Source organism: Maylandia zebra, linkage group LG14 (assembly GCF_041146795.1).
Source record: "Maylandia zebra isolate NMK-2024a linkage group LG14, Mzebra_GT3a, whole genome shotgun sequence".
NCBI classification, from domain to species: Eukaryota; Metazoa; Chordata; class Actinopteri; order Cichliformes; family Cichlidae; genus Maylandia; species Maylandia zebra.
Genome location: NC_135180.1, coordinates 38402241 through 38427368, shown reverse-complemented (window position 1 = coordinate 38427368; position 25128 = coordinate 38402241). Strand labels below are relative to the sequence as shown.

At 44.5% G+C, this 25128-nt stretch overlaps 1 protein-coding gene across 1 annotated transcript in view; it reads left to right on the top strand.

The window, feature by feature from the left end:
• si:ch211-137a8.2 (uncharacterized) overlaps positions 1–25128 on the top strand; it is a 36281-nt gene that overhangs the window by 620 nt on the left and 10533 nt on the right. The window contains exons 2-6 of the mRNA XM_004565036.6: positions 18827–19072; positions 19288–19438; positions 22779–22961; positions 23037–23171; positions 23272–23466. Of these exons, the coding sequence (XP_004565093.1) occupies positions 18849–19072; positions 19288–19438; positions 22779–22961; positions 23037–23171; positions 23272–23466 (888 nt within the window). The 5' untranslated portion in view covers positions 18827–18848. The remainder of the gene's footprint in view (positions 1–18826; positions 19073–19287; positions 19439–22778; positions 22962–23036; positions 23172–23271; positions 23467–25128) is intronic.

The window sequence follows — 25128 nt, the reverse complement described above, 5'->3', positions numbered from 1 at the left end:
GGGGTCACTTCAGCTTCACACGCACTTAATTTAAATGTGCATACATATATTTAAATCTAGTAAATGCTTTGTTATTGGCGGCGTCTGCGGAGTCCGCTTAATGATCCAGCAGCGCCGTCATGTTTGCGTCACTTAACCTAATATTGACTTAAACTAACACCAACCTGTGCAAACCACCTGAGGACAAAACCAACACTGATACGGGATTTTGAAAACAAACTCTACAAATCCTTAAAACTTGTAAAAACATTACATATGAACTATACGTATGTTATATTTAGTGGATGGTAAGAAGTTTGTGAGCGTCGGGCCGCAGCAGCATGTCGAACAGCCGCTCAGTCTGTTTCTGCGCCGTTTTAACCAAAACTGGATCCAAACTGGAGGTTTTGGTGCCGTTAGCTCGGCTCTGTTTCACGCTTCCTGGACTTTAGATCAAAGGAAAGTTTGGCTATTGGAAGTTTTTTGTGCTGCACGCTTTTATGAGTTTGAGCAAACATAAAGGAGGAAGAACATAAAATGGAAACGCTGTGATAGATGGTTACTCTTGTTCTGCCAACCATTCATTAACCAAGTACATTGTCATTTAAATGTTGCACTGAAAGTACAAAGAGCATGAATTTGCTTACTTTATTGCAATAATATGATCGAATTCAGTTGCTGCTGCCTTTGGAAGCCACTTTGAACCCCCGCCCCAGCTCTTTCATGCTATCTCTAAAAAGGGCCATAAACGAGCGTCTGCAGCACTGTGACATACTGCAAAACAATCTTAAAGAACTTACCACTGTTACTCCTGACACGTGATGACTGAAAATATTCAGATTAATGAGTTTAATGTTATCATCTTCTTAATCTAAAAAAGTCAAACTGATTTAAAAACCTCCCAAATCAGAAGATTTACTACATTTTATAGTTTTATATCACTTTGAACTTGTTATCTTTAGCTGACCAAAGCACCCTGGACTCCAGCTTTAAATCCAAACATTAAGCTTTCTATAAATTTTGATAAGTTGTCTTCTCTCTCCCATGTTTTGCACAGTAAAGTATTATCAACAGGTCTTGATCCACTCCAAACATAAGTGTACGTTCAGGCGCACCCTCGGCTCCTCCGGTCTGTGTTGACTGGTTCGCTGCAGGAATGTGTGGCTGTGGTTGAACAGCTTCTCCACCCAGCGACAGCAGAAAAATACTCATACCTACTGTGGGCGTCCGACAGCAGGCTGATCCTCCGCCACGCCTGAGCTAAGAAACAATTAGATGCACGTTTGTCGGTCTCTGAATTTTTCCACCAACCGAACAAACAAAAGCCCGTCTGACACCACAGGGCAGCAAACACTAGAGTTTATCTACCCAAAATGAATAATCAGTTAAAGGAGGTTTGCTTTGTGATTAAAGATTTAATCTTGCAGTCCGGATTTAAGACCTGACATTATGCCTCAACACTGAGCGTGCCAGCTGGTCTTAGACATGAGTTTAGGGTCAGCTTGATGACTTCAACCCATCTCAGATCTAAAAGTTGGCTTTTCTAGGTTTTCCTCCTTTGCCTGGTTCATTTTTTTTTTCTTCCAGGTTTTGTCAGATTACAGCATCTTTATTTTCTAAGTTTTCGAACATTTCATTGTTTAAATGTTTAATCAACAAGTCGTGTAAAAGACTGGTGACCCGTCCAGAGCGTACCCTGCCTCTCGCCTTACGGCAGCTGGGATGTTGACGGCCCAAATCGTAGACATGGACAGCAGGCAGGATTCAATAATAGGTGAGCTGCTTATTTACAAGGGACAAAACAAAGTCCAAACTAATGAACCACAAGTTGTACGTGCAGACACTCTGACAAAGGCCAACGACTGCACAGAAAAGCAACCAGACACACTGCTGGATGATACTACAGCAGGGTGGGCAACTCCAGGCCTCGAGGGCCGGTGTCCTGCAGGTTTAGATGTGTCCTTGATCCATCACAGCTGATTTAAATGACTAAATGACCTCCTCAACATGTCTTGAAGTTCTCCAGAGGCCTGGTAATGAACTAATCATGTGATTCGGGTGTGTAGACCCAGGGTGAGATCTAAAACCTGCAGGACACCGGCCCTCGAGGCCTGGAGTTCCTCACCCTGCTCTAGAGATAAATAACCACCAGAATAAAACAGGAAGTAAGAAATGATAACTAAACGGCGAAACACAGACATTTACTTGAGATCAGGGACTCGAGAGGATGGAACAAGAAACTCTAAAGTATAAACTAAACGCTAATTCAACCAGGAACAGAGAACTCTAAACTCGGTACACTAAAGAAATGCACGAAGCACCAACTCCGGGTCAAAGGCCGAGCACCGTGACTGCTACAGCATGACTAATTTCTCCCTTTCTGATTGTTGGTGGATGCTCACAAAACAAGGATTCGCTGTTCTCCAGGTGTGCGCTACGGTTTTCTTTCACCTTGCAGAGTTAAAAATGTTTGACCTGAGGTTTTCCTGTTCGGTAAAGTCTGGCGAGCGTCAGCTGAGCTGCGAGCTCAGACTCCGTCACCACGAGCTAAACCCTTCACGGCTCCGATGATGCCCGGGTGTCTGTTTGGCAATTACTTTGAGTCAATTTGATCGGTTTAAAGTCCGACATTAAACAAATACCTGGAAGAAGTGAGGCGCCACCTGCTCTGCTAATGTGCTGCCAGAGCGGGCATCGGGTCGATACTGCGTCCTTATGCAACCTCGAGCCTGAGCGCGTGCAGCTGTGTCAGGTTTAAGATTCTCAGGTTGTATGTTTTGGTCACATGTTAGTGCCGCTGATTCTTATTGAAGAGCTCTGGCTGGTCTGGATGTTTGTCAGAGGAACATTCAGACTGTCGGCTTTTCTCGTCTTTCTGTAGTTTAAACCTGATGGCTGCAGACTTGCATTATACGGCTGTCCCATGTACGATGTCATTGATGTCACTGTGGATAACTAACCAATCCCTCACCTTATTAGATGAGGAGCTAGATCTGACCGTGCAGGCTTAAATTAGCTGTTAAATGTACTCGGTTGGCTCCTGTATGAACTCTGAGGGGAAGGTGACTGTGTCGCAGAGCACAGGTGAGGTCACCTGCAGCTTTTAATTGTGTGACAGATCACATGACTGTCTACAGTTTCACTTCAGCCTGAGGTGTTCAACGGTGATTGGACCTGATGGAGTTACTGGAGAGATCCGCCTGACCCTGAAGCTCCAGTGTTTGTCGCTTTGAAATTTAAAAGTGAAGTTATTTGATCTTTAAAGGAAACTTCTTGTATTTAAGATAATTTTGAAAGCTTGCAAATGTGACTGTCAGCAGAATTTGAAGAGACATTTTTGACTTTATCTCCAAAAACGTCCCAGCAAGCACGTTTGAAACGAAGCTGCTGTCTCTCACCTCCAACATCATTCTGAATAAAAACCTGTGAGAGGAGTCAGACGGCAGCTGGTCAGTGCTGAGATGTTTGCTGGGTCTGGGCTGTGTTGACCGCAGTTCTACTGAAGTACTTTTTTGTACTAAACATGGGCCAAAGACCTGGCAGGTCATTTTAGAAGACCTTTTTTATTTACACCGCTGTTCTATTAAAGGCCACACCTGACTTCCTGCATGAGTCAGGTGTGGCAGAGAAATGTGCAAGGCTGGTGCGGGACAGGTACGAGGACAGTGGTGATGTGTGCAGGAGGAGTGACAGATGGATTCGTGGTGGGACTACATCAGGGATCTGCGCTGATCCCCTTCTTGTTTGCAGTGGTGACAGACTGACAGATGGGGTCAGGCAGGAGTGTCTGTGGAGCTGGCGAGCCGTAGTGAGAGTGGGGAGCAGGTGGGAAAGAGCCTGGAGAGGTGAAGGAATGCTTTGGAGAGAAGAATGGAAGATAGAACACGTGTGAGTGAGATGGAGACGTGCAGTGTGATAGTGAAGGAAGACGAGTTTAAATACCTGGATTAACAATGCACGTGAGAGGTGAAGAGATTCCAGGCAGGGTGGAGTGGGTGAAGACGAAACAAAGACGATATGGTGGGTAGTGTCTGAGGTGCTGGAGGCTGAGCTGGAGGGGGCAGAGATGAAGCTCAGGTTGAGTGGTTTGGAGACAAAGTTAAAGAGGTACGGCTGAAACGTGGACTTGCAGAGGAGAGTGGCTTTGTTGGACGAAGTACTATAGACGTGTAACGGTCTGTACGAGCTAGCAGCTAGCTGTGAAGCTGACGTGAATTCTCCAGAACACAGCATCTTCTTCCTGTATTTACTTTTGTTGCTCCGCCCCAGACACATCTGGCCAATAAGCAGACTGAACATTGTCACGTGGTTTCAGTGACATTTTGGTTCGCTTGGAGTTTTCTTGAATTTTTCTCAAATCACGAGAAAAGTTTGCAAACTCAGAGTAAATGACCTACAGGCGTGAAAACGCCCCGAGTGACTTCTTACTGCTGCAGAGCTGCTCTGTCATTTTAATCCAGAGGTCTGGATTTAAGAGGAGGGAGTCACTTTGATATTTAAGACAAAAAGCAGCATTTTTCCTCTTTGTGAAGCTGCAGCAAACAGCAGATTTGTCTTTATGAAATCATTCATCAAACAATCATCTCATGGTTTCAGCTCCAAACAAACACTTCTGAGTCTTCGAGTCGAGTGTTTTGTTTGGAAGAAATGTGTGTGGATGATGATGCTGATTACCGATGTTTGCTGTCTGGAACAGTCGGTGCATTTCTTTGAGCCCGGAGATCAACCTGCTTAGGAAAAGCCAAAATACTGAACCTGAAGGAGAGGAAAACCACAGGAAGGGTAAGCGGAGCAGGCTCCGAGTTGATGAGCGTTTTCTAATGTGTTTCATTAGAGCAGCCGAGGCTGCTGGGATTCATTATGACTCAGATGATCTTCACAGTGTCCCAAGGCTCCGCCCACCCCGAGGCGGCGGGCCGCTCTGACTCTCAGCTAGCTAACATCTGCAGGCTAATGTCCCCTCTGATGGCCATAACAACACATAATGTTTTTACACCATTAAACAGCCTGTTTCCTTCAGCTTTATGGCTGCTGTTACCTGCAGCCCTCTCACACAAACACACTCGGGCAGCCTGCAGACCCACACGAGCTTCCTTTGCAGTGTTTACTGTCAGGATGTGGCTGAAAATTGCACTGATAGTTCAGTGAGGCAAATGCCTGAATAACAGCAGTGCATCTGCAGCTAAGTGCCGCCTGGAGGGATGTGTGTGCGAGCCTCGGTGCTCCACGTTACCGGATGAGGTTGCATCAAAAGTCGAGCCAGGTCCAGACTTTTATTTATTGTAACTGCTGTTTCCCTGCTGTGCAAACACAGAAGCCTCTTTGAATAAATAGTTTAATCAGGATGTTTGCAAAGCTGATTTAATAGTTGGTATATTGGAAACCAGAAAGCTGAGCACAATCTAATAGTTGAAGTAAAACGTTTGTATTTAAGAACTGCTTAAAAACTTTATTGCCTTCTTTAACTATCAGTTTAAATGTGTGCTGCTTGGAAAAAGCTTTTGGGGTTGAAGTACAGCCAAATAAAAGTGTTACACACACCTTGGAAAGCTGGATTTAAGGTGTCGACACCTGTGCTTATGCACTCGGCCTCCAGAGTTCCATGACCTGCTTAAAGAGACTGTAATGCAAGTTTACAGCCAGATGTTTGACATTAGAGTAGCTTTGCATGATTCAGAGTTCACATTGATCCTCATTCATCTTACCTGGGCCTTCGTGCAGCCACTTAGTCCATCCTCTGCCTGAAACAAGATGTTTTAGCTCATCTCTCTTTACGCCTTTACTGGGAAATACTGACATGCAGTCTTACACCTCATAGAAAAGCCATTTAGAGACACCTGATCTCTTCATTATGAAGGTGAAGTTTGAAGAAAGGTCACGGGGTCGTAAAAGTCTGATCCAGAAGTCTCCTGATGTGTATAAAAAGTATTATAATGAGACATGTAGAGACCTGCTGCCTGCAGATAACATGGCAGTAACAACGGTCGTTTTTAGGTTCACGTGTGGAAAGACGCTACTCCGCTCTGTGATCCTCTCGTCTCAAACGCTCGCTCCTTCCTCTGCCTTTAATTCATCGCAATCCGCCGCCTCGTGACACCACTTCCAGATGAGTTGGTTTAACATTCAAATCTCCAGAGCGGCATTGGTGTATTTGGGTCACGAGATAAAGATCTATGCAGTAAAAAGAGAGTCCTCCGACACCTTTAGAAAGTCCTTTTTTCTGTCCTGAAACCAAACGGGACATAATCACTGAGCCTGAGTTATGAACTCACATCTGTCCGATGTGCTCTGAGAAAACTGAGACTGCTGTTTTTGCATTTTAGGAAAAATAATCTGGGGTTCGAGTCGTTCTGTTTTAATGCCACGGTGTGAGAAATGACGCCTCGGTGTGTTTGCAGTACAGCAGCTGGCGTCAGAGTGCCAAATAAAAGCAGGACGCTAACGACTCGCTGGCCTCGACTGAGACGCTCTCCGGGGCAAATGTAATTATCTTGATTTATAAACGTGTGTTTATCGCGGCTCCGCCTTCCTCTGTGCTCCATTAAAGGTGTTAGATGCTGGTTTGTAAAATCAACATGTCAGAGCCTCGTTAATTTTTAAGAACCGGCCAAAATGATCACTAAGAAATGTGCCTTTCAGCCTCCTGTGGCCTCCACAGAGCGAAATCTGCAGGAAGAAGAGTTTGTGTGTGGATGTGGAGGGGAGGGGCTTCCTTTTAATTAAGCCTTGCAGAAGACTATAATGGAGATGTCATTGGTCTGATGATTGGACTGAACAGACCACAAGTTTTACTTCATGGTTCTTTCTAGTCTTCTATCCACATGAGTCACTCGGGTTGGATCAAATGCGTCTAAACGAGACATTCCCGAGACACAGTCTCACAGTCGTGGGCTCTTCTCCTGGTAGGACACGCCACAACACCGTCACCTAAGAGGCCTCCAGGACCAGAGCCGCCAGTGGAGGCCTGGGTGGTCCAATTCCTGTTTGAACGGGCCATGGGTGGCTGCTGATGCCCACGCTGCCTGCTGTTCTTCTGGCTTTGTGCAGTTTCTAAGAGGAATCGAACTCGTCAGTATTCGGCAAATTTCATTTAAAAGGATCATTGTTTCCGTCCTTCACAGCAGGCGAGTGCATCCTTTTTGTATTTGTGGGGCTGAATTTTCTTTCTCTTAAAGACTTTAAATCCATACGAGTCGCTCCACATTTAATATAAAACATTTTGGTTGTTTTAAACTCCATTATCTGCTTTTGTCTGAACAGTTTGAAAATTACACAAAAAAGCTCTGAAGAAGGTTTTAAGTCGTACATTTGCTCTGTCTGGCAGTCAAAACTAGAATTAAAGTGATTGAGACTTAAAGCTCTTATAAACTGGATTTTTATTTTTCTTCAAACCCACGTGTCTCTGCATCACTGCACGTTCACCACAGTCGTGCTCACGGAAACATCTGTTTGCTTTGAGTTTCCTCCTGAGGAGCTCTGTTCATTTCTTAAAACATTCAAGATTCAGCGGAGTCACAAAGTAAAGCTTGAAATGGTCTCTGGAAGCTGTCGGTGCTCAGTGTGAGCCCAAAATGTGTTTCTTGAAAGTTTATCTGAAGACTTTGATCTGTTGTTAACAGCTTCGGCCACAATCTGGGTTGAGAACATGAGAGGGGAAAAAACGGGGAGAAATTTAAAACTTTAAATTAAGCAAATCTCCAGAGAAGAGCTCTTGCTCTTAGCTTTGTGATGTGCACTTTTGTTTTTTCTCCTTCTTAAATTTGGCAAACGGAGGACGAAACCATCTCGCGTTTCACTGAAGCGGCGTTTTCCTGCTTCAGCAGGAGCAGAGGCTCATATTACCTTCCATCTGAATTACTTTACCATCCATTTAAACAGTGTTGCTGCCACAGCAGGACGAACCCGGGTGCATGTGAAGGTGTCGAACAGAAACCGTGACATTGAAGCCGTTTCCATTCTGCAGGCCTCGCTCTGTAATCCTCTGGCTCCTGTTGAACTGCAGCTGAGCTCCTAAGACAGCGCCCGAGCCTCGGGACAAGTTTCTGTACAATAATAACAAAACACGATGAGTCAGACTCAGTAAAGCCAAATGTAGCTCCCAGGTCTGAGGACTGCACCTTTGATTCTTCTTGATGAACAGCAGGTGTATTATTTGTCAGGTAGTTTTATTAAAGCTGCTCCAGCATCACAAACAGTCCAGAGGACCAGTTCAGGCTTTTATTTGGCGTTGGCGTTTTATCCTCAGTAGTGTCCAACTCGATGAGTCATAAAATAAATGATCCCCTGCACAGCTGTGTTCGTATCAGGCTGTAAACGTGTTTATTTCTGCTGTAAAGTCGGACATTTTAACGCGGGACTGTTTGACTCGCTGCTGGAGCCTCGTGTGGACATTAGAGGAACAACAGCTTCCTTCTTGGGCTCTGCCCATCACTTCCTCTGGTGCGAAAGCTTTTCAGAGGAGCTTGATTTGAATATTTGGATAACACGTCAGCGCTGCATAACCACAAACCCACACACTGAAGTTTGTTTTGACTCAGACGGCTTTAAATGAGATTAATCTGCTGCCAAAGAGCCAATAACAAATGCACTTTGTTTGCTGAGAGTCACAAAGATGAGCCCGTTGTTAGCTGTCCAGAAACCCACAACACATCAGTGTTTTGTCCCACGTGGCTCTGACTGTATTTTCTCAGTCAGTTATTTTGGAGATGATCGGTAAACTCTACACCTTCCACCTATTCTCACAGTCTCACTTTCCATCATCTCGCATCCTCGTCTACTTCTACGTAATCTGTCTCTTCTCTGTGAGGGCGACACAAAGGCTGCTTGTTCCCAGCCTGCCTGCCTTTGTCCAGAACAGACAATGCAGTGACTCCAGGGGACGAAGAGGGGGAGGAGGAGGAGGAGGCAAAAGTGAGTTAGGCGGAGAAAAAGGTGACAATAGGAAAAGAGACTAATTTTACCCATGCCTGTGAAAAACATGAGTGTCTATATCAAGTTAGTGTTTTTTTTTCTAGTGTATGAAATTTAGGAACATCACAAAAAACACAAAATCAGCAGCAAGTTCCTTCCTGTTTATAGTTTATTACATTTATATATGCAGATCTGCTCATTGCAAACTCCATGTGTTTATTATTGGAGTCGTCTGGAGTAGCTCTGCGTGATTCAGTTCATAATAATTCATTGTACACTTCATTGTTTTTCCAACCTGTCTCCGACCTGCCTTTCCACGTGATGTGTATGCATGTAAGGTTGGGGGTTCACTGCAGGTGTAAACTTTGCATGTGACAAATAAAAGGCTTCATCTTTGTCTTACTGGGCCTCGAGGAAACCCCTCAGTCCAGAAAATATCTGAATGGAGCCCTTTTTAGCTCCTCCCCCTTTAAATTCTTCTTTCCTCTGATTGGCAGCCTTGTAAAAACTAAGCAGAGGCCTTCTGCTTACAGTGATTCCTGGGTCATTATTCTCTTTTTTTTTTTTTTTTTTTTTTTTTATCAGTATGTGATTGAGACTTGGTGTCTCCTAATTTTTATGTTTGATGAGCAGATCGACCAAAGTGCTCCTGAGGTCAGAGTGGACGCTCGTCTCGTGTAAGGTGACTGAAAAGCCCAAACCAGAAAATGTCGTCTGAGTAATAACTCAATTTATAAACAATCTTCTTTCAGCAAACTGCAGCACGACACCGCAAACACTTTTCAACGCGGTCTAACAAAGCCGAGCTCGTAGTTTGTCGCCTGCTATACTGAGCTTATTGGAAATGTATTTCCTTTTTAAATTCAACTTAAGTCTTTAATTAATAAAAATCCAGTTTCACCACTTTTTCCAACTTTAACAGGAATTTTAAAAGAAATTATTGAATTTTTCTTCAACCCTCAGTGGCCCTAATACAGGTGTAGGGGAACTCCAGGCCTCGAGGGCCGGTGTCCTGCAGGTCTTAGATGTGTCCAACACAGCTCATTTAAATGACCTCCTCAACATGTCTTGAAGTTCTCCAGAGGCCTGGTAATGATCTGATTCGGGTGTGCTGACCCAGGGTGAGATCTAACACCTGCAGGACACCGGCCCTCGAGGCCTGGAGTTCTCCACCCCTGCCCTAATAGATCTTTGTTAATAATGGTGTGAACACAGACTTTAAAGGATTGAAATATTCATGAATGCCTGTGTTTAGTCATTTCAGTGTTTTGCCAAAGTGGATAATGTTGAAAGGCCTTACGGGGAAAGGGCTAAACCAGCTTGTGTCAGACGATCAACTGAGGCTCTTCTTTATAAGATAAAGAAGGATTATTTTGAGCTGTGACTCATGCAAAGCTGCCTTCGGGTCTAGCCCGGCTGTTCTCAGACATGTTTCTGAATCGGCGATTTCCTGCTGAGATGATGTAAAACTGTCGATACAACAAACGATGCTCAATGTGGTCGCCGAGAGGCCACAGAAGCTCAGGTTTGAGGTGCTTGTGTTCTCTGCTGAGGAGCAGGGGGGATGTTTAACTTTGTCTCAGGACACAGACGTTATTTTAATCAGTCTTGGTTCTAATAGTCCTGATTTCCTCTCACCTTCATCATCTCCTCAGCTGAATATCGCTTTCCCTCTAAAGCGGCCGAGCTCTAATAGGAGCCATTCGTCTCTTCTCCCCGCCGCCGAAGCTTCAGCGAGTGATGCATTTCAGGGCTGCGTTTCCAGCATTTTCCAAACTGCACTCGTTGACTTGCGCTGCTTCGCTCTGCACGCATAATATGCTCGATGCCAGTTTTAAGGTCACAGCCAAATTAAAGTGTCACCTTGACTGCCAGCTATGCACGTGGAAACAAATGGAGAGCCCGATTCCTGCTTTTTATTTATTTTTAATGGAAACATTTCTTAAACATGGACCTTTTTCCTGCATTGTTCATTGGAAATTATGCTGCATCCACAGAAAGGAGGGTGATGGGGAAAAGCTCCGGTTCAGCGTATCTTACTGTGAAACTGGTCTAATAGATAAATCTAGGTAATGCAGTTAACTTTAAAAAGCTGAGCTGCACTTTATTCTTTAATGATATAATTGCACAGGATACAAGTGGGTTAGATTTGAAAACCCCGCATGAATTTGTTTCTGTATTTGGAGCTTTTGACGTGAATAAAATCCAATTTTCCAACGAAGCCGCTGCGTTCAGGGGCAAACGCGTAAAAACAAACGTCTGGAGCGGTGGTCGTTATGAATTATCCATCACTGCGTGAGCTCAACATTGTTTAAAAAGACTGAGACACAGTGATCAGATGATTTTTGGAGTGTTCAGCTATACCCACAGATACGTGCTAATCACAGCTGACCAACATCTGCACGAAATCCCAGAATTTCATCAAATCTGTAGCTCCGCCTTCTTGGATGGTATCTTAGTACAGTAACCTCACAGCAGCCATATTACTGGTCAGATAATGTCATTAAAAAGGCTCCAACATCACAAACGCAGTCCAGAGGTCCAGTTCAGTGAAGCCCATCAGACAGCTAGCAGCTATGGCCCTCTTGGAGGAAGGCCCCCGCAGACCCCTCTGTTTGTGGCCTGTCTGCTAATTCTGCCAATTCTTATTATATATTCTAGAAACATGTTTAACTTTTTTTTTAGGGAATGCCACACAGTTAAAGTGTAAATCCAGCTGCATGCAAGCCCCTTCTACCTCAGACACATCCTGCGTATTGCTGGTGCTCTGCTCTGTAGTCTCAGGACAGTGTGGGGCACTGTGGGAGTGTCATCCTGCTCTGAAGCTGTAAACTCGCCTCCTGTCACCTTCACAGCTGCACATTCTGCACATCTAATTGGATAAAACCACCTCAGAGTGCCGTGCTAATAAAGCTATGTAGAAGTTAAGCCCCGCCCCTTTATCTTGCTATAATAAAGTGTGGTTCAGGGCACAGAGGAAGCAGAATCGCCTCTTCCCCTCTCCTCCTCCTCTTCATCTTAATCTCTCCCTCAGTTCGATATCAATATCAGCCTCAACCAGAGCCATTTCCTTAATCTTAATAACTCAAATTCATTTCCTATCTCTGCTGCAGCGCGGTTTACAGCAGAGGTGATAGCCTCCTCATCCCAGCAGGGACGGGTCTTAATAGTAGTGATGAGCTGCCTCCCCTCGTTCCCTCACGCTGCTCCGTCTGCCTGCTTGTGGTTTCATGCAGACAGAACAGAATGGCACGGTGAATAAAATCTTACGTAATCTAAGAGAAATCTGCTGGTATCCAACAGAAGATCTGCCAACAGGGTTAGAAAAGTTAGCGGATAAGATCCACTACTGCGTGCTGTCTGACCTTAAAGAGCAGGGACAGAGAGAAGCTTGCTGGAAACGGCAGAAAGGGAGATAAAGGTTCCTGAAACTGGATTTTCTTAATTCGCTCAATTAAAATTGTAGCTCAGAGGAAGATCTGATAACGCCATCCTCTCCCTCGACTCTGGTCGGGTTGTCAGAGTAGTTAACCTTAAAAAAAAAAACACAACTTTAATAAGATGATGTAAATGAAGCATTATTCAGAAGCAGTGCGACCACAATCATCCTGTGTTTCAGGAACATGGAAATAAAGTGGGTTCTGCTTCTCCTTACGTCTCGTGGTACATCTCCTGCTCCATCCGTGGGCGTTCACGTTCAACGTTAAAGTTAAAAACTTCCAGTAATGGTCAGTGGCTGCTCTCAGACCATCGGTGTTTCCTACTCTTGCAGATGCAGGGGCAGCAAATCGGAAGGGGTTTAAAGGGGGAGGAGCTAAAACAGTCCGTTTCAGGTAAACTGAGGTTATAAGATGAAGATTATTTGACTCGCAGTGCAAACTAAAGAGTACTCTGAAAAACTGCAGTTCCTCTGATGTCCACTCGAGGCTCCAGCAGCGAGTCATTCACGTCAGGCTCGATGTTAAAACTGTACAGCAGAAACACCAGAAGGTCAAAGGTAAAACTACAACTGGTGTTTTATTTTTTATTTTTTGTGTGTCAGTATGTGGTGTCAGCCTGTGATGTCATTGTGACATCATATGGCGTAGTTTTGAAAAAATGAAGTGTGCTGCACAGCTCTTTGCCTGCCTTTTCACTCGATATTCAAGAAACTGTATTTACTGAGATTTTTATTTTAAGTTTAACTTTGGCTGCAAACAACGAAGGTTAAACCTGAAGATGATCCATTTACTGGTTTTCACATTTGGTGTCACCTAATGACCTTGACCTGGTTTCCACCAAAAATGCAGTCAGCTGATTACATCCTGGCGCCCTTCAAGGGGAGAATAAACATGTTTACAGGCGGCTACTGATGAGCTTTCTATGAATAGTTTAATACTTCGTAATAACTGTGTAACTCTGGTTAAATTCTATTAAGGCATCAAGTTTGCATCATTGGGGCGTGGCCTGTTTGACGGATGGAGACAGAGGCGGCTGTAGCTGCTAGCTGTCAGCTAGGTGTCGCCTCAGCTACCTGGAGTCCCTGAACTGGACCTTTGTACCACGTTTGTGCTGTTGGACCTTTTTAATGCAAATATCTGGCCAATAATATGGCTGCTGTTTCTGCCAGGTCTGGTTTGTGAAAGATTTTAATTCAGTTTCACTTCCTCAGAAAGAAAATGATGTGAACAAAGACATTTTTAACCACTGCATTAACCTAATCGGGGTGTGTGAAAGTGAGAACGGTGCCAGAAAACGACACACAGCAAGACGCTTGTGGGTTCACACTGTCAACTTCTTTTATTCTCCTTTGAATGAAGGGAGGACGGGTCCATCAGTCAAAGTCACATGACATTAAGCAAGCCCTATTAAAGCTCACTCGTCATGGAAGGGATGAGGAAAAGGAAAGATTTTAGCTGAAAGGGCAAACATCGTGTAGTAACCCCCACAGAGCTCCTAAATGTCCCAAGAGTCAGATTTCATGGTTAATAAAAGTTTAAATGACTCCAGATCTCCCCAAACTGATTGGTTACAGATTTCTCGGCTCCGGGAGCGAACATTGCTCTCTTTCTGCAACAGATTGCCCTGATGTTGTTTCCTATCTGATGAAATTAGATTCTGCTAGAGGCTGGTAACGTCTGAAAATGCAAGTTCAGGTGTTAAAATGATGAAAAGTGGGCCAATAAAATGAAATAAAGGCAGAAGAGGTGGATTTCTGGATCCAGCTGAAAAAGAGAGGAGAATAAGGACAGCTGGTTTTACGCCCTGCTGAGCCTCAGCCCAGCTGTTTGTCCCTGCAGACAGGTGTTACCGGCGTCAAAGTCATGGAAGACGTGCACGTACGCACAGACACGCACAGCTGTCGGGGAATCATTGGATGACGAAGCATCAATCATTACAGCCAATCAGACTTCACTGCTTGTATTCTCGTCCAATACGATCACAAGATTTTTATTGATTTATTTTTTGCCTCCCTGTTCCTGCTGGTGATTGACATCATAAGTGATGTCATCAGTATGTCAGGTAGTAGACTTATTGTGTGTGTGTGTGTGTGTGTGTGTGTGTGTGTTGTGACTCTAATGTTTGAGCAGTTCTTCCTGTAATTCAGCTGGGTGGGTGTATCTCATATTCAAATTTTTCCCTCTCATGGAAAATTTCCAGACACCTGCCTGCTGTTGTCCTGGGCTCTGCGCTCTGTCCACATTTGAAGGACTGGTTCAGCAGTTCGGGGGAAGTGCACTCATCGTTCTCGGCAATAAGCAAATATGTTTAGATGTCCATGAAACGAATGCCACAAACGGTTAGCCGAGCTTAGCACACAGACAGGAAACTGGGGTTAAAGTGGACCTGTTCTGTTCTTATTTCCTGTCATGTCTCGTGTTCATATTGATGTTTCAAATAATAAGTAATCCTTTTGTCTCGAGCTCTTCTCTCAAGCATAAATATAATGTATAAATATAATGAATATGTAATGAGCTTGTCCTCGGTTGGTTGCAGGAAATGGTTTCAGCCTCGTGCTGTGAGTCTGTTACACACCAGGCTGCTGCATAACGAGGGAAACTGAAGATGGCACGTTTGTTCAGTCTGACAGGAAATTCAACACTTTTTTTTTTTTTTTTTTTCCCCACCCTGTCAAATTTCCAGAGTCTCTTAGTAACATTGTGTTGTTATTCAAACTCACTTTTAATTTCTGCTGCATGACGTAACTTACATTTGTTTTTACTGAGAGAATTGCAGCAGGGATCAGCAGAATAACGGAAAAGAGTTTTGTTTCCCCTTAATCTTCATTTTAAGCATTCTGCATATCTGGAAATGTTTTATTGTTCTTATTGCACTTTCCTTTAGATGCAACAAAGGTTAATGAGTCTATTTTATCTGTGGAGTTGGATGTTGTTCACTGGTTCAATTCCAAACGCTGTTATGAATGAAGACGTGCAAGAGTCAAAGTTAGATCTGCTCAGTCTGTTTTCTTCATCTTGTTCTTGGCTGTTCCCTTTAAGGGGCATCACAGCAGATCATCTGCCTCCTGTCCCAGCTTCCTCCTCTGTCACGCCGACGTCTTACACCTGCTGGGTCTAAAATAGACTAATGTTGACTTCCTCCAGGGTCTGAAACTGCACTGACAGCACTAAGAGGACAGCTCGGGACTGAGGGTTCACTCGTGTCTCTGATAAGACTCAATGAGTGGGGGGTGAGGTTGATGCAGTCATTAAATCGTGTGTGTGTGTGTGTGTGTGTGTGTGTGTGTGCTGCAGGCAGCTGGCGACTCATCAGCAGTTAAAGATGCTCGCTTGCTCTCTGTCTGGTAAATCTACATACTGAAGCTTCATTCACTCTTTGAGCTCAGTGGGAAAACAGCCGTGTGTGTGTTCAGATGTTAAGCAGATGTTCGCGTCTGTTCTGTGGAGACTGAGGTGATAAATGTCACTAAATGAACTGAGATGAACCTGCCTGTCTGCCGCTTTCATACTTCAAATGGTAAATGTCCAGCATTTGTGTAGCGCTTTATTAGTCCCTGTGGAACCAAAAGCGCTTTACACAACCTGTCATCCACACACTGGTGATGGAAGCTACATTGTAGCCACAGCCGCCCTGGGGCGCACTGACAGAGGTGAGGCTGCCGGACACTGGCGCCACCGGGCCCTCTGACCACCACCAGTAGGCAACGGGTGAAGGACACAACGACCGAGACTGTCCGAGCCGGGGCTCGAACCGGCAACCTTCCGATTACAAGGCGAACTCCCAACTCTTGAGCCACGATCGCCCACTTCAGGCACAGACTGCACCACAGCGTCGATGTACACGTACAATGGCAATGAACGGCTGTTTTATTCTATCCTACACAAAACATGGATCTAGATGCCATGTCGGCTCCCTCCCCACCACCAGTGGTTCGGTTCAGGGAGTTCCTCTTTAATCAGTCCTGTGCAGTGAATTACCTGCAGGCAACTAAAACCTGCTGCTCAAACATGATTGGTCAGTAGATGTGACATTACAAAGCTGCTCTCCGTTTACCATCTGACAATCAAACCTGATTAAAGCTTTTAAAGGCCTGAAGCCATAAAACTGGTGTGAAGGTAAAGTCCAGGTCAGACACGCACACATGCTTTCGCTGTGTAAGAAATAAATGGTGTGTAATGGTTAAAATATAACTGGACGCAGACTGGAGAGGTGCACACGCTCTGCTGTAGCAGGCAGACAGGTGAGCAGGATCTATGCAGCCTCAGTGGTCCAGGTCTGACGCCTTGGCCTCATAACTCTGTTACACACTCAGTCCCCAGGTGGGAGTCTGGAGGAGGCGGCCTCGGCCTGATAGGACAGGCAGCGCCTGATCTAGGAGTCTGGGATACTAAAGTGCTCAGGTGGAAACACAAAGGTGTGTGCGAGCACCTGAGGTGGCTGTCTGACTGGAGAGGGAAGGACGAGGAGCAAACGGACGACACGGTGAAATCTGTTAGTTATAGACTGTATATAAAAGATGGCCATCATAGCATCACTGAGCAGCAGCCTGAGGGGCTGAAAAGAAAAAAACCCCTCTAAAAACAAGCCAGTGCTGAGAGTTTGCAATCCAACATCTGAGACCATAAACTCATCAGGAAACTGTTTACTGGAACTTGTCCCAGCTATCATAGGGTGAGAGGCGGGGTACACCGTGGACAGGTCGCCAAAGCATTTGAATATAAGGGGGCTGCTACGTAGAGTCTCTCCAGATCTTTCGGGATGGCTTGCTGATTTATGGCTCACTGGCAGGAGGACAGACGGTCTCTGTCAGCTTGATGATGATGTTGTTCTTCCCCCTGGTGGACAAAAACAGATCAGCTAGTAAAGATGTTGACCGATACGTGACCATAAATGATATTTTCTCCTATTTATTTCCTTATCATAAGAGTTAATTAACCTCTTAAGCCCCAAGCCTACCTGATCTCCTGCTTTTTGCCCCCTGAAAGCAGGAGATCAGGTAGGCTTGGGGCTTAAGAGGTTAACTAAAGGTGCACAGAAAACTACGAGTGTTGGAAAGGGAAACCAAGCAGACTGTCTTCAAACACAGAGGACGAGCAGTTTTCTCTTCATTAAACTTGAGCTTGAACTTCAGCTTCACTGAACTGTGAAATCCCTGCAGCACACTTTCTGATGAGACTCTACAGTTTGCATTTGTCTGAATTTACTGAGCTGAGACTGGCAGATCTGCCATCACTGTTTCCTCTGTGTTCATTTTATCTCAGAGTACACTCCTGCTCCTCCACTAAACGCACAATAGATGGGTATGATTTATGACAGGAAGTGTTTTGAGTGTGTGTGTGTGTGTGTGTGTGTGTGTGTGTGTGTGTGTGTGTGTGTGTACACACAAGTGGTTTTTAGAGTCAGGGTTACAGTTATGGTGAGCATTATGTTAACGTCCTCACTAAGATATGAAAGTGTTTTTTCTTTGAGAAGAGCAGCGTATTTAAACGTGTTTAAATTGGGCTGTAACAGCTTTTACAGACGTCTCTCACCATCTGGGGAAGAACAGCTGGCAGGTTAGTCAGCAGCACAAGTAACTGGGCTAAATTATAAAATCTCCTATTTACGCACCTTTTTATTACATTATCGTCTACTTTAACTTCCACATTGCCAAATCCCCTGAATGCTGTCTGAAAATGTTTGTGATCATCTTAATTTTGAGACGTTTTATTGTGCACAGAGCGCCTGGATGTCGGTCACAGGTCCTGAGTGTGTAATCACCTGCTGCGTCTGTAAATCGGGAGATAATTACACACAGACTGTGAGCACCAACTGAATGAAAGGTGCAGTGTAAATTTGTCCTGCTTTTCATAAATCAGACCCGCTCTGTCTCCACTCATGGAGAACAGTTCTGGCTCAATCTCAATAAAGAACCCGAGTGACTCATTTTTTGTGTGTGTGTGTGTCCGTGTCCGTGTCCGTGTCCTAGTGGAAGCGATAATGGTGACTCATGGCTGTGTGGTCGTCCTCCTGGCTCGGAGGATTTAAACCACTGACTGGCAGCCTGATTTCTTGCTGTTTGCTCTTCTCCAGGAGCGCCGTCTCAAACGTGTTCGTGTCACCTTGTTAAAGCAGTCGCATCAACTTCAGGAACAACTAAAGATTGTGGGAATAAAAAGATTCTTATTGCCCACAAACACTTGGCAAAACTGGGACTTTCGTTTAGTCGTTGAATGCAGTAACTCCATATTTGGCTATAGAGTGAGGAAATTATTTGATCCCCTGCTGAATTTAAGTTTTCTCAGAATAAAATGAATTAATTTTGTTTGAATATTAATGGACATGGACAGAATATCAACCAAAAATTCAGAAAAACAGAAACTGACCCAGAGTTGGATCAGCAGAGCACGGAGGGGTGGTTGGCAGTGGTTAGTGTAACCAATATTGTTGGCGTGTTGCGTTAGGCATAGGTCTCTGAATTAATGTGAATTCTAATCAGTGGCGTCTTCTCCATCAGGTAAAGGTCACATGATGTTGAAATGCCTGGCATAGACCTGCCCACCTCGGAACGCCACAGCAGCATCACCCCAAACCCTGCAGGAAGTGATGTTGTACCCGGAGATGAAGTGAGTGACACGGAGCACCTCCTGGATCTGTACCAGTGCCGGCTTCCTGTCCAGTCGTCTCCAGTGGAGCTAAAGGAGGAAATGCAGCGAGTCGACAGCAGCTGGAGCCAAGATGGAGACCTGCAGGACTGTGGACAGTGAGTGTCCTTCAGCTGATAATCAGACCTGAGTAATCAGTAAAACAGATGATAGATCTTTAAGAGTTGCTGTGCAGCTACTCTGCAGCATTTTTTCAGCTGAGGTCAATTTTGAACGATGAATTTGCACTGCAGACTAATAACAGCACAGTTACGCTTTTCTCAGGTTTCTTGTTCAGCTTGAAAACTTCTCACTTTGTGCATATTTCTGCCAGGTTGGAGAGGAGATGGCTGCTCTGGCACGAGTTTATGAAGGAGTACGACCACTTGGATGCTTGGCTGAGATTGGCCGAGGAGGCCGTCTCTTCCCCAAACTCCGTCCACGTTACCTACCAGACCGCCAAGGAGGAAATGAAGAAGTTTGAGGTGGGGAAAAAGAAATAACTTAAACAGAAACTGAAATCTAAACTTGGCTTCAGGTGTTTTAACCTCACAGGGATTCCAGCAACCATCTTTCACCTTGGACTCATCTGTATTTCTGTTGTGCACTGAATCTCTTTTGTTGTCTCTCTGTGACAGAATTGATGTTTGAGCTCTGTGTTTGTGTTCAGGCACTCGCACAAATTAAAACCTGGGTCAGAGCAAAGCTGGGCCAAAGTTCAGCACATGGTTAAAGTTGTCACCCAGCCAGGGTGTAAATATCACTCAGCAGCCAGTCGTAAAGCTGAAGCAGGCAGCATCAACACATAAATCTACTCGTGCTGCCGGCTTAAATAACAAGACCACCTCTGACCGAAAAGCTGTAGATTCTTCTTGTTTGCACAAATTCATTCAGGTTCACACTGATTGTGTCTGCAGCTCCAACAAAATGAGGACGAGGAGAAACACAATTAGACTGAATTAGAATTTGATGGAAAAGGAGAAGGAAGAGAATCGGGAGACTGAGCGTCTTTATGCATCTCTATGATGTCACTGAGGTTTCCTGTCATTAATACGATCCTCTCACAAAGAAAGACGCCCCCAATGTAGTTCACCTACTTCCTGCATTAACCTCCTAAGACCCAAACTCTCATGGCATTTTTAATTTCTCTTTGCTATTTGGACTGACTGGGACCTGATGAATGTAAAAACAAAGAATTGCATGATTTTATTATTTTTTTTTAATCTGATTTTTGTTTCTGAGAAAATTGAGGTCCACATATGATGATATGACCTTGGCAGTATATCGTCCTCGTAAGTGGACATCAGGCCCATGTAGAGCAAAATTTTGTATTTTGGTCTAGACCATAGGTGTCAAACTCTGGCCCGCGGGCCAAATTTGGCCCGCAGCCTAATTACATTTGGCCCGCGAAGCCATACCAAATGACTATCAGAGCTGGCCTGCTGGTATTATACAGCTAATATATATATTGTTTAGTATTAAGCTTAGCTTGTTCCATATTCAGTTTTTCAGCAAAACGTGTTTGAGTCCATAAGAAAAGATTCATTCTTATATCTGGAGGAATAAATATATTTCAATAAATATTAACGTTAGCCCGCGACTTTGTTCTAGTTTTGAATTTTGGCCCACTGTGTGTTTGAGTTTGACACCCCTGGTCTAGACAATCCAAAATGTGATGTCCACATATATGGACGCCAGGTCCTCGGAGGTTAAATACTGGCTTGCAAAATGTTCTGATCAGGTTTGCATCTGCAGGTAAATGAACATCAAATCTAGGGATGGGTATTGATAAGATTTTAACGATTCCGATTCCATTTTCGATTCTGTTTAACGATTCGATTCTTTATCGATTCTCTTATCGATTCTTTTTAAAAAGGAGAACACTAAGGTCGATTAGCTAAGAGCTTTGTTTTATATCTTCTCTTTGAACAAGATAGAAATTTAGGAGTAACATGGCCTTACAAACCCAACAGTGAGATCTTGAGAGATCCAGCCTACGGCTCTTCAATGGGGTGTCACAGGGTCCCCAGGAAAAAAAAAATTGTAAATGTAAAATAATAAAATAAATATTCTTGTGAGACATATCACATATTGACGGGGTCGGGTTATGTTAAAAAGTATAAATTGTTATACTTTGTTCATTGGTTCAAAGGTACCCCACACTTCTTTTTTTGTTTGCTTGTTTGTTCTGGTGTATTTTTCATTTGAACTGTTACTCTGCCAGAGTACTCATATTTACAAGATGGCATTGAACGCCCCATTGGTGTATCAGGAAAACTATTTTGTACGTATGTTCCTTGAAGGGGATTGAAGTCGTTCTTTTTTCCACCGCAGCGAAGGGCTAGGAGTAGGAGAGGAGCTGCTGTATGTTTTTGTTATCGAATCGATCTGATTGTGAAATAAAGCATATGCAGTGAGAAAGCAACTCCAGGAGTCATCCCTGCCTTAAAGCTGCAACATTCTTCTGTAGCAATAACAAAGTATAACATAAATTGTTCTGTGGCAATTACACAAGAATATCCAGTAATGTCCCTGCCTACAATTAAACACATTCACTTACCAAAAATCGGGGGCATCTGCTGTGGCAAATGGGTGCAAGCCTTTGACCACAAACTTAGACACTGCTCGGTGACATTAGTCTATCCTGGCCTGAAAGGAGACGCTACCGGTAGACTGCAGCGAGAACTGCCAGCGAGCGCCAGCCAGACTCTGTCTGTCTCTCTCATCATGGTCACCTACATGTACAGTAATGGCAGGTCTTGTAATAAGGCAGATCGCGCTAACATAATATGCACTGTTAGTTGATTATTTACCTGCCGCATTAACGGGAGAGGACGTGCAAACGTTACCGCTGCTGCTGGGTTGAGATTCACGAGTCCGGAGCGGAATTAAAAACGCGTGTCATCGCGTGTTTTGTGAGCAAATGCTTTTGCATATTCGTAGTGTTTCCTCCCTTAAATGAAATATCTACTTTGCAAGTTGCCCTGTTGTCATCGGTTCTCATAAAGTATAATCAAACTTTTGAGCGTTTGAGCCGCCGTGTTTCCTGCCAGGTAAATGACGCTCCGCAACGTGGTGACGTCATTCGGGGCGACTGGAATCGATAAGGGAATCGTTTGCAAAAATGGCAAACAATTCCAAGGAATTGAAACAGTGGGAACCGGTTCTCAACAAGAACCGGTTTTCGATACCCATCCCTAATCAAATCTCTAAAACGGATTAAAATCTGTTTATACTTTTAGTCCTAAGACCATATGTTGTATATTTATCATCCTTGTGATAAACCCATGTCAGCCTTTGGTTTATGGACTTTGCATTTTGAAGCTTTAGCATTTGCTTTATTGCTATGTTGGTTTTTGTGAGCCACATATTAGGACGAGGGATCAGGATCTGGAGTCGTGCACACTGTAGTTTTAAGTGTGTGTGTCTATAAGATTTCTACAACAGATCTAAGTTGTGCCTGAGAACAGGAAAGTCGTCTGCATAGAGGAGAACTTTCATAGCAGGCATGTACAAAGTGAGGCTTTGTGCTCACATTGTAGATGTGTAGCCACATTTGTAGCTACAAACACTCGTTTTAATTCTTTCAGCCTGTTTTGATGCACAATTTAGTTGAAATCGGGCAGAAACGGGGCTTTTAGAGTGTGTTCTTCTGAACTGATTGCATATCGCATAGATTTGATTCGGGTTTCATTCTTTCTGGAAGACAACAGTCGCAGGCTCGTCCAAGTTTTCCAAATATAAGAATATCTCCACCTGATCAAGCCTGGATTTGGGAAACCAAAAAACATCTGCTTCAGATGCACTTTGTGTTTGTGTGTTCAGAGGCTGCGGCGAGAGGCGGGGCCTCGCCTCATCCAGCTGGACAGCCTGACACGGAGGAATCGAACACTAACTCGGCTCTTCCAGGGTACCATGCAGGCTCGGCTGCTGTCATCGGCGAGGGAGTGCGGCCGCCGCTGGGATGACGTGAGCGCCAAACTGCAGTCCATCACAGGCCAACTGCAGGTACGCGAGTCAGACCTTCTGAGGAGGATTTCACTTCTCTCTCTTCTTTATAGTTGACTCTTCCCTCTCTCTCAGCTCTTTGTCTCAGAGTGGGAGGCGTTTGATGCACAAAGGGAGGAGCTTGCAGTTTGGTTGGCTGACATGGATGTCCGCCTGATCGAGGTTGAGCAGCTGACAGGAAACGCCTGTGAAAAACTGAGACAGCTGCAGGTGTGGGCTTGTTTTGAAGTGACACATCAGTTTCTTTCTGCATGTTTTTACTTTGCTATTCATTTTATTTCGTCTTTTTTTTTTTTTTTTTTATGCGTAGTCGTTTCAGGAGTGCGTGTGCGAGAATTTGGGGCGTGTGAACGCCCTGCTGCAGCGCGGCGAAGCGTTGATCCAGCACAGTGTGCCTTCTGACGCTCAGCACGTCGAGAGCCAGCTGCTGGAGCTGCTGCAGCATTGCAGCCACGTCTACAACAACATTGGACGAACACACACGCGGCTGCTCAGCATGAGACTGGTACACACACACACACACACACACACACACACACACACACACACACACACACACAGTAATCAAAGCGTGTCTCAGGTAATTGGTATAGTGTTTGATTTTTGTGCTTTTAGACATTTAAAAACATGTCAGGATCTGAAGTAATCACACTTATCATTCATTTGGTGTTTGTGCATCGTGTCAGCATGAGTCTGGTAACCTGAGGGCACAAAACAGACTAACAGTGTGTCCCACAAATACCTGTTTGAAATGTTGATTTTAAACTCTTGAAAGTAAAATTGAACTTCTCTGCAGCTCCCAATAAAATAGAACAGAATAGAATAGCTCTTTATTGTCATTCTACATGTACAACGATAGCACCACACAAACTGTGCTGGAATAAAATATAAATAGTAGACATCAGGAATAAATAACATGCAGGAGAATTGTGTACAATCAACAGGAATATGTTTGAAAATGATAAAGCCACACATCAGAGAACCAGATGCAAAGTGCTCTGAGGTAGTGCAAAGAAAAGACGACCTCACAGGTGAGATCAGCACCTGTGAGGCACCTGGAGCCGTCTGTGCCTCATGAAGTCCAGGATGAGTTTGTTTGAAGGGACGTTCAGGTTAGTGGGAATATTCAGAACTTGAGGGATAAGGTTTTTTGTACTCCTTCCTTCCTTCCTTGGGATGATGCCAAGGCATTCCCAGTCTACCCCTTCTCCGTGTCCTAGGTCTGTCCCAGGGTCTTCTCCCATTGGATGATGCCCAGAACATTTTACACAGGATTCATCCTGGTCAGATACCCGAACTACTTCAACTGGTTCCTTTCGATGATGAGGATTAGTGGGCCGCCTCTTTGCCCCTCCCAGAGTTCCTCATCCCATCCCCGAGGCTGAGCCCAGACACCCTTGGGCAGAATCTCATTTCTCTTGCTTTTATCCACCACCTCATTCTTTCTATCACCACTGAAGGTTTGTGGCCATTTCCCAGTAGACTGGCTTTGCTCTTCAATCTCTTGCTTCACTCGCAGAGAAGAACTCAGAATACGTCTCTCTGTGGGAGCAACTCATTCCTGACACTCCCCTCTTTCCACCTGAGAACTATGCCCTCAGACTTTGAGGCGCTAATTTTCATTCAATCTGCTCCAACCTTGGCCGCCACCTGACGAAGCCAATAAAACCATCATCCCCAAGAAGCAGAGACGAGATCCTGAGACCACTGAACCGGACGCCCACTTAACCCTCGGATTGGTTCCAAGAAGCTTCCTGGTTACTATTTTCATCATGCTGACAATTCAGGGTTAGTTTGCATGCAGGTAACAGGTCTCTGAGGAATAGACTGAATATACTGGCATCAGTTGTCGTTTTTTATTTTAGCTTCCTATTGTTTGTGAGCAAGGTTTCTTTGTCATCATCTAAGCCTCCGTGTTTTGGACTTTCTTATATCAGGCCCCTCTTTGTTTCTTTGGCTCAGATTTACTGGCTGCATCTGAAACATTGGCCATCTTTCCCAGAAGCCGTGTCTGCAGGCAGTAGCTCCCAGATTCAGGAATCCTGAATGGACTATCCAGATATTCCAGTCATAGAGATGCGTAACAGTAACTCGGGCGTATTAAGGACTTAATGTTGTGGGCTGACATGAGTGCTCCAGTAACGGAGTACTGTGATTAAAGTCTGAA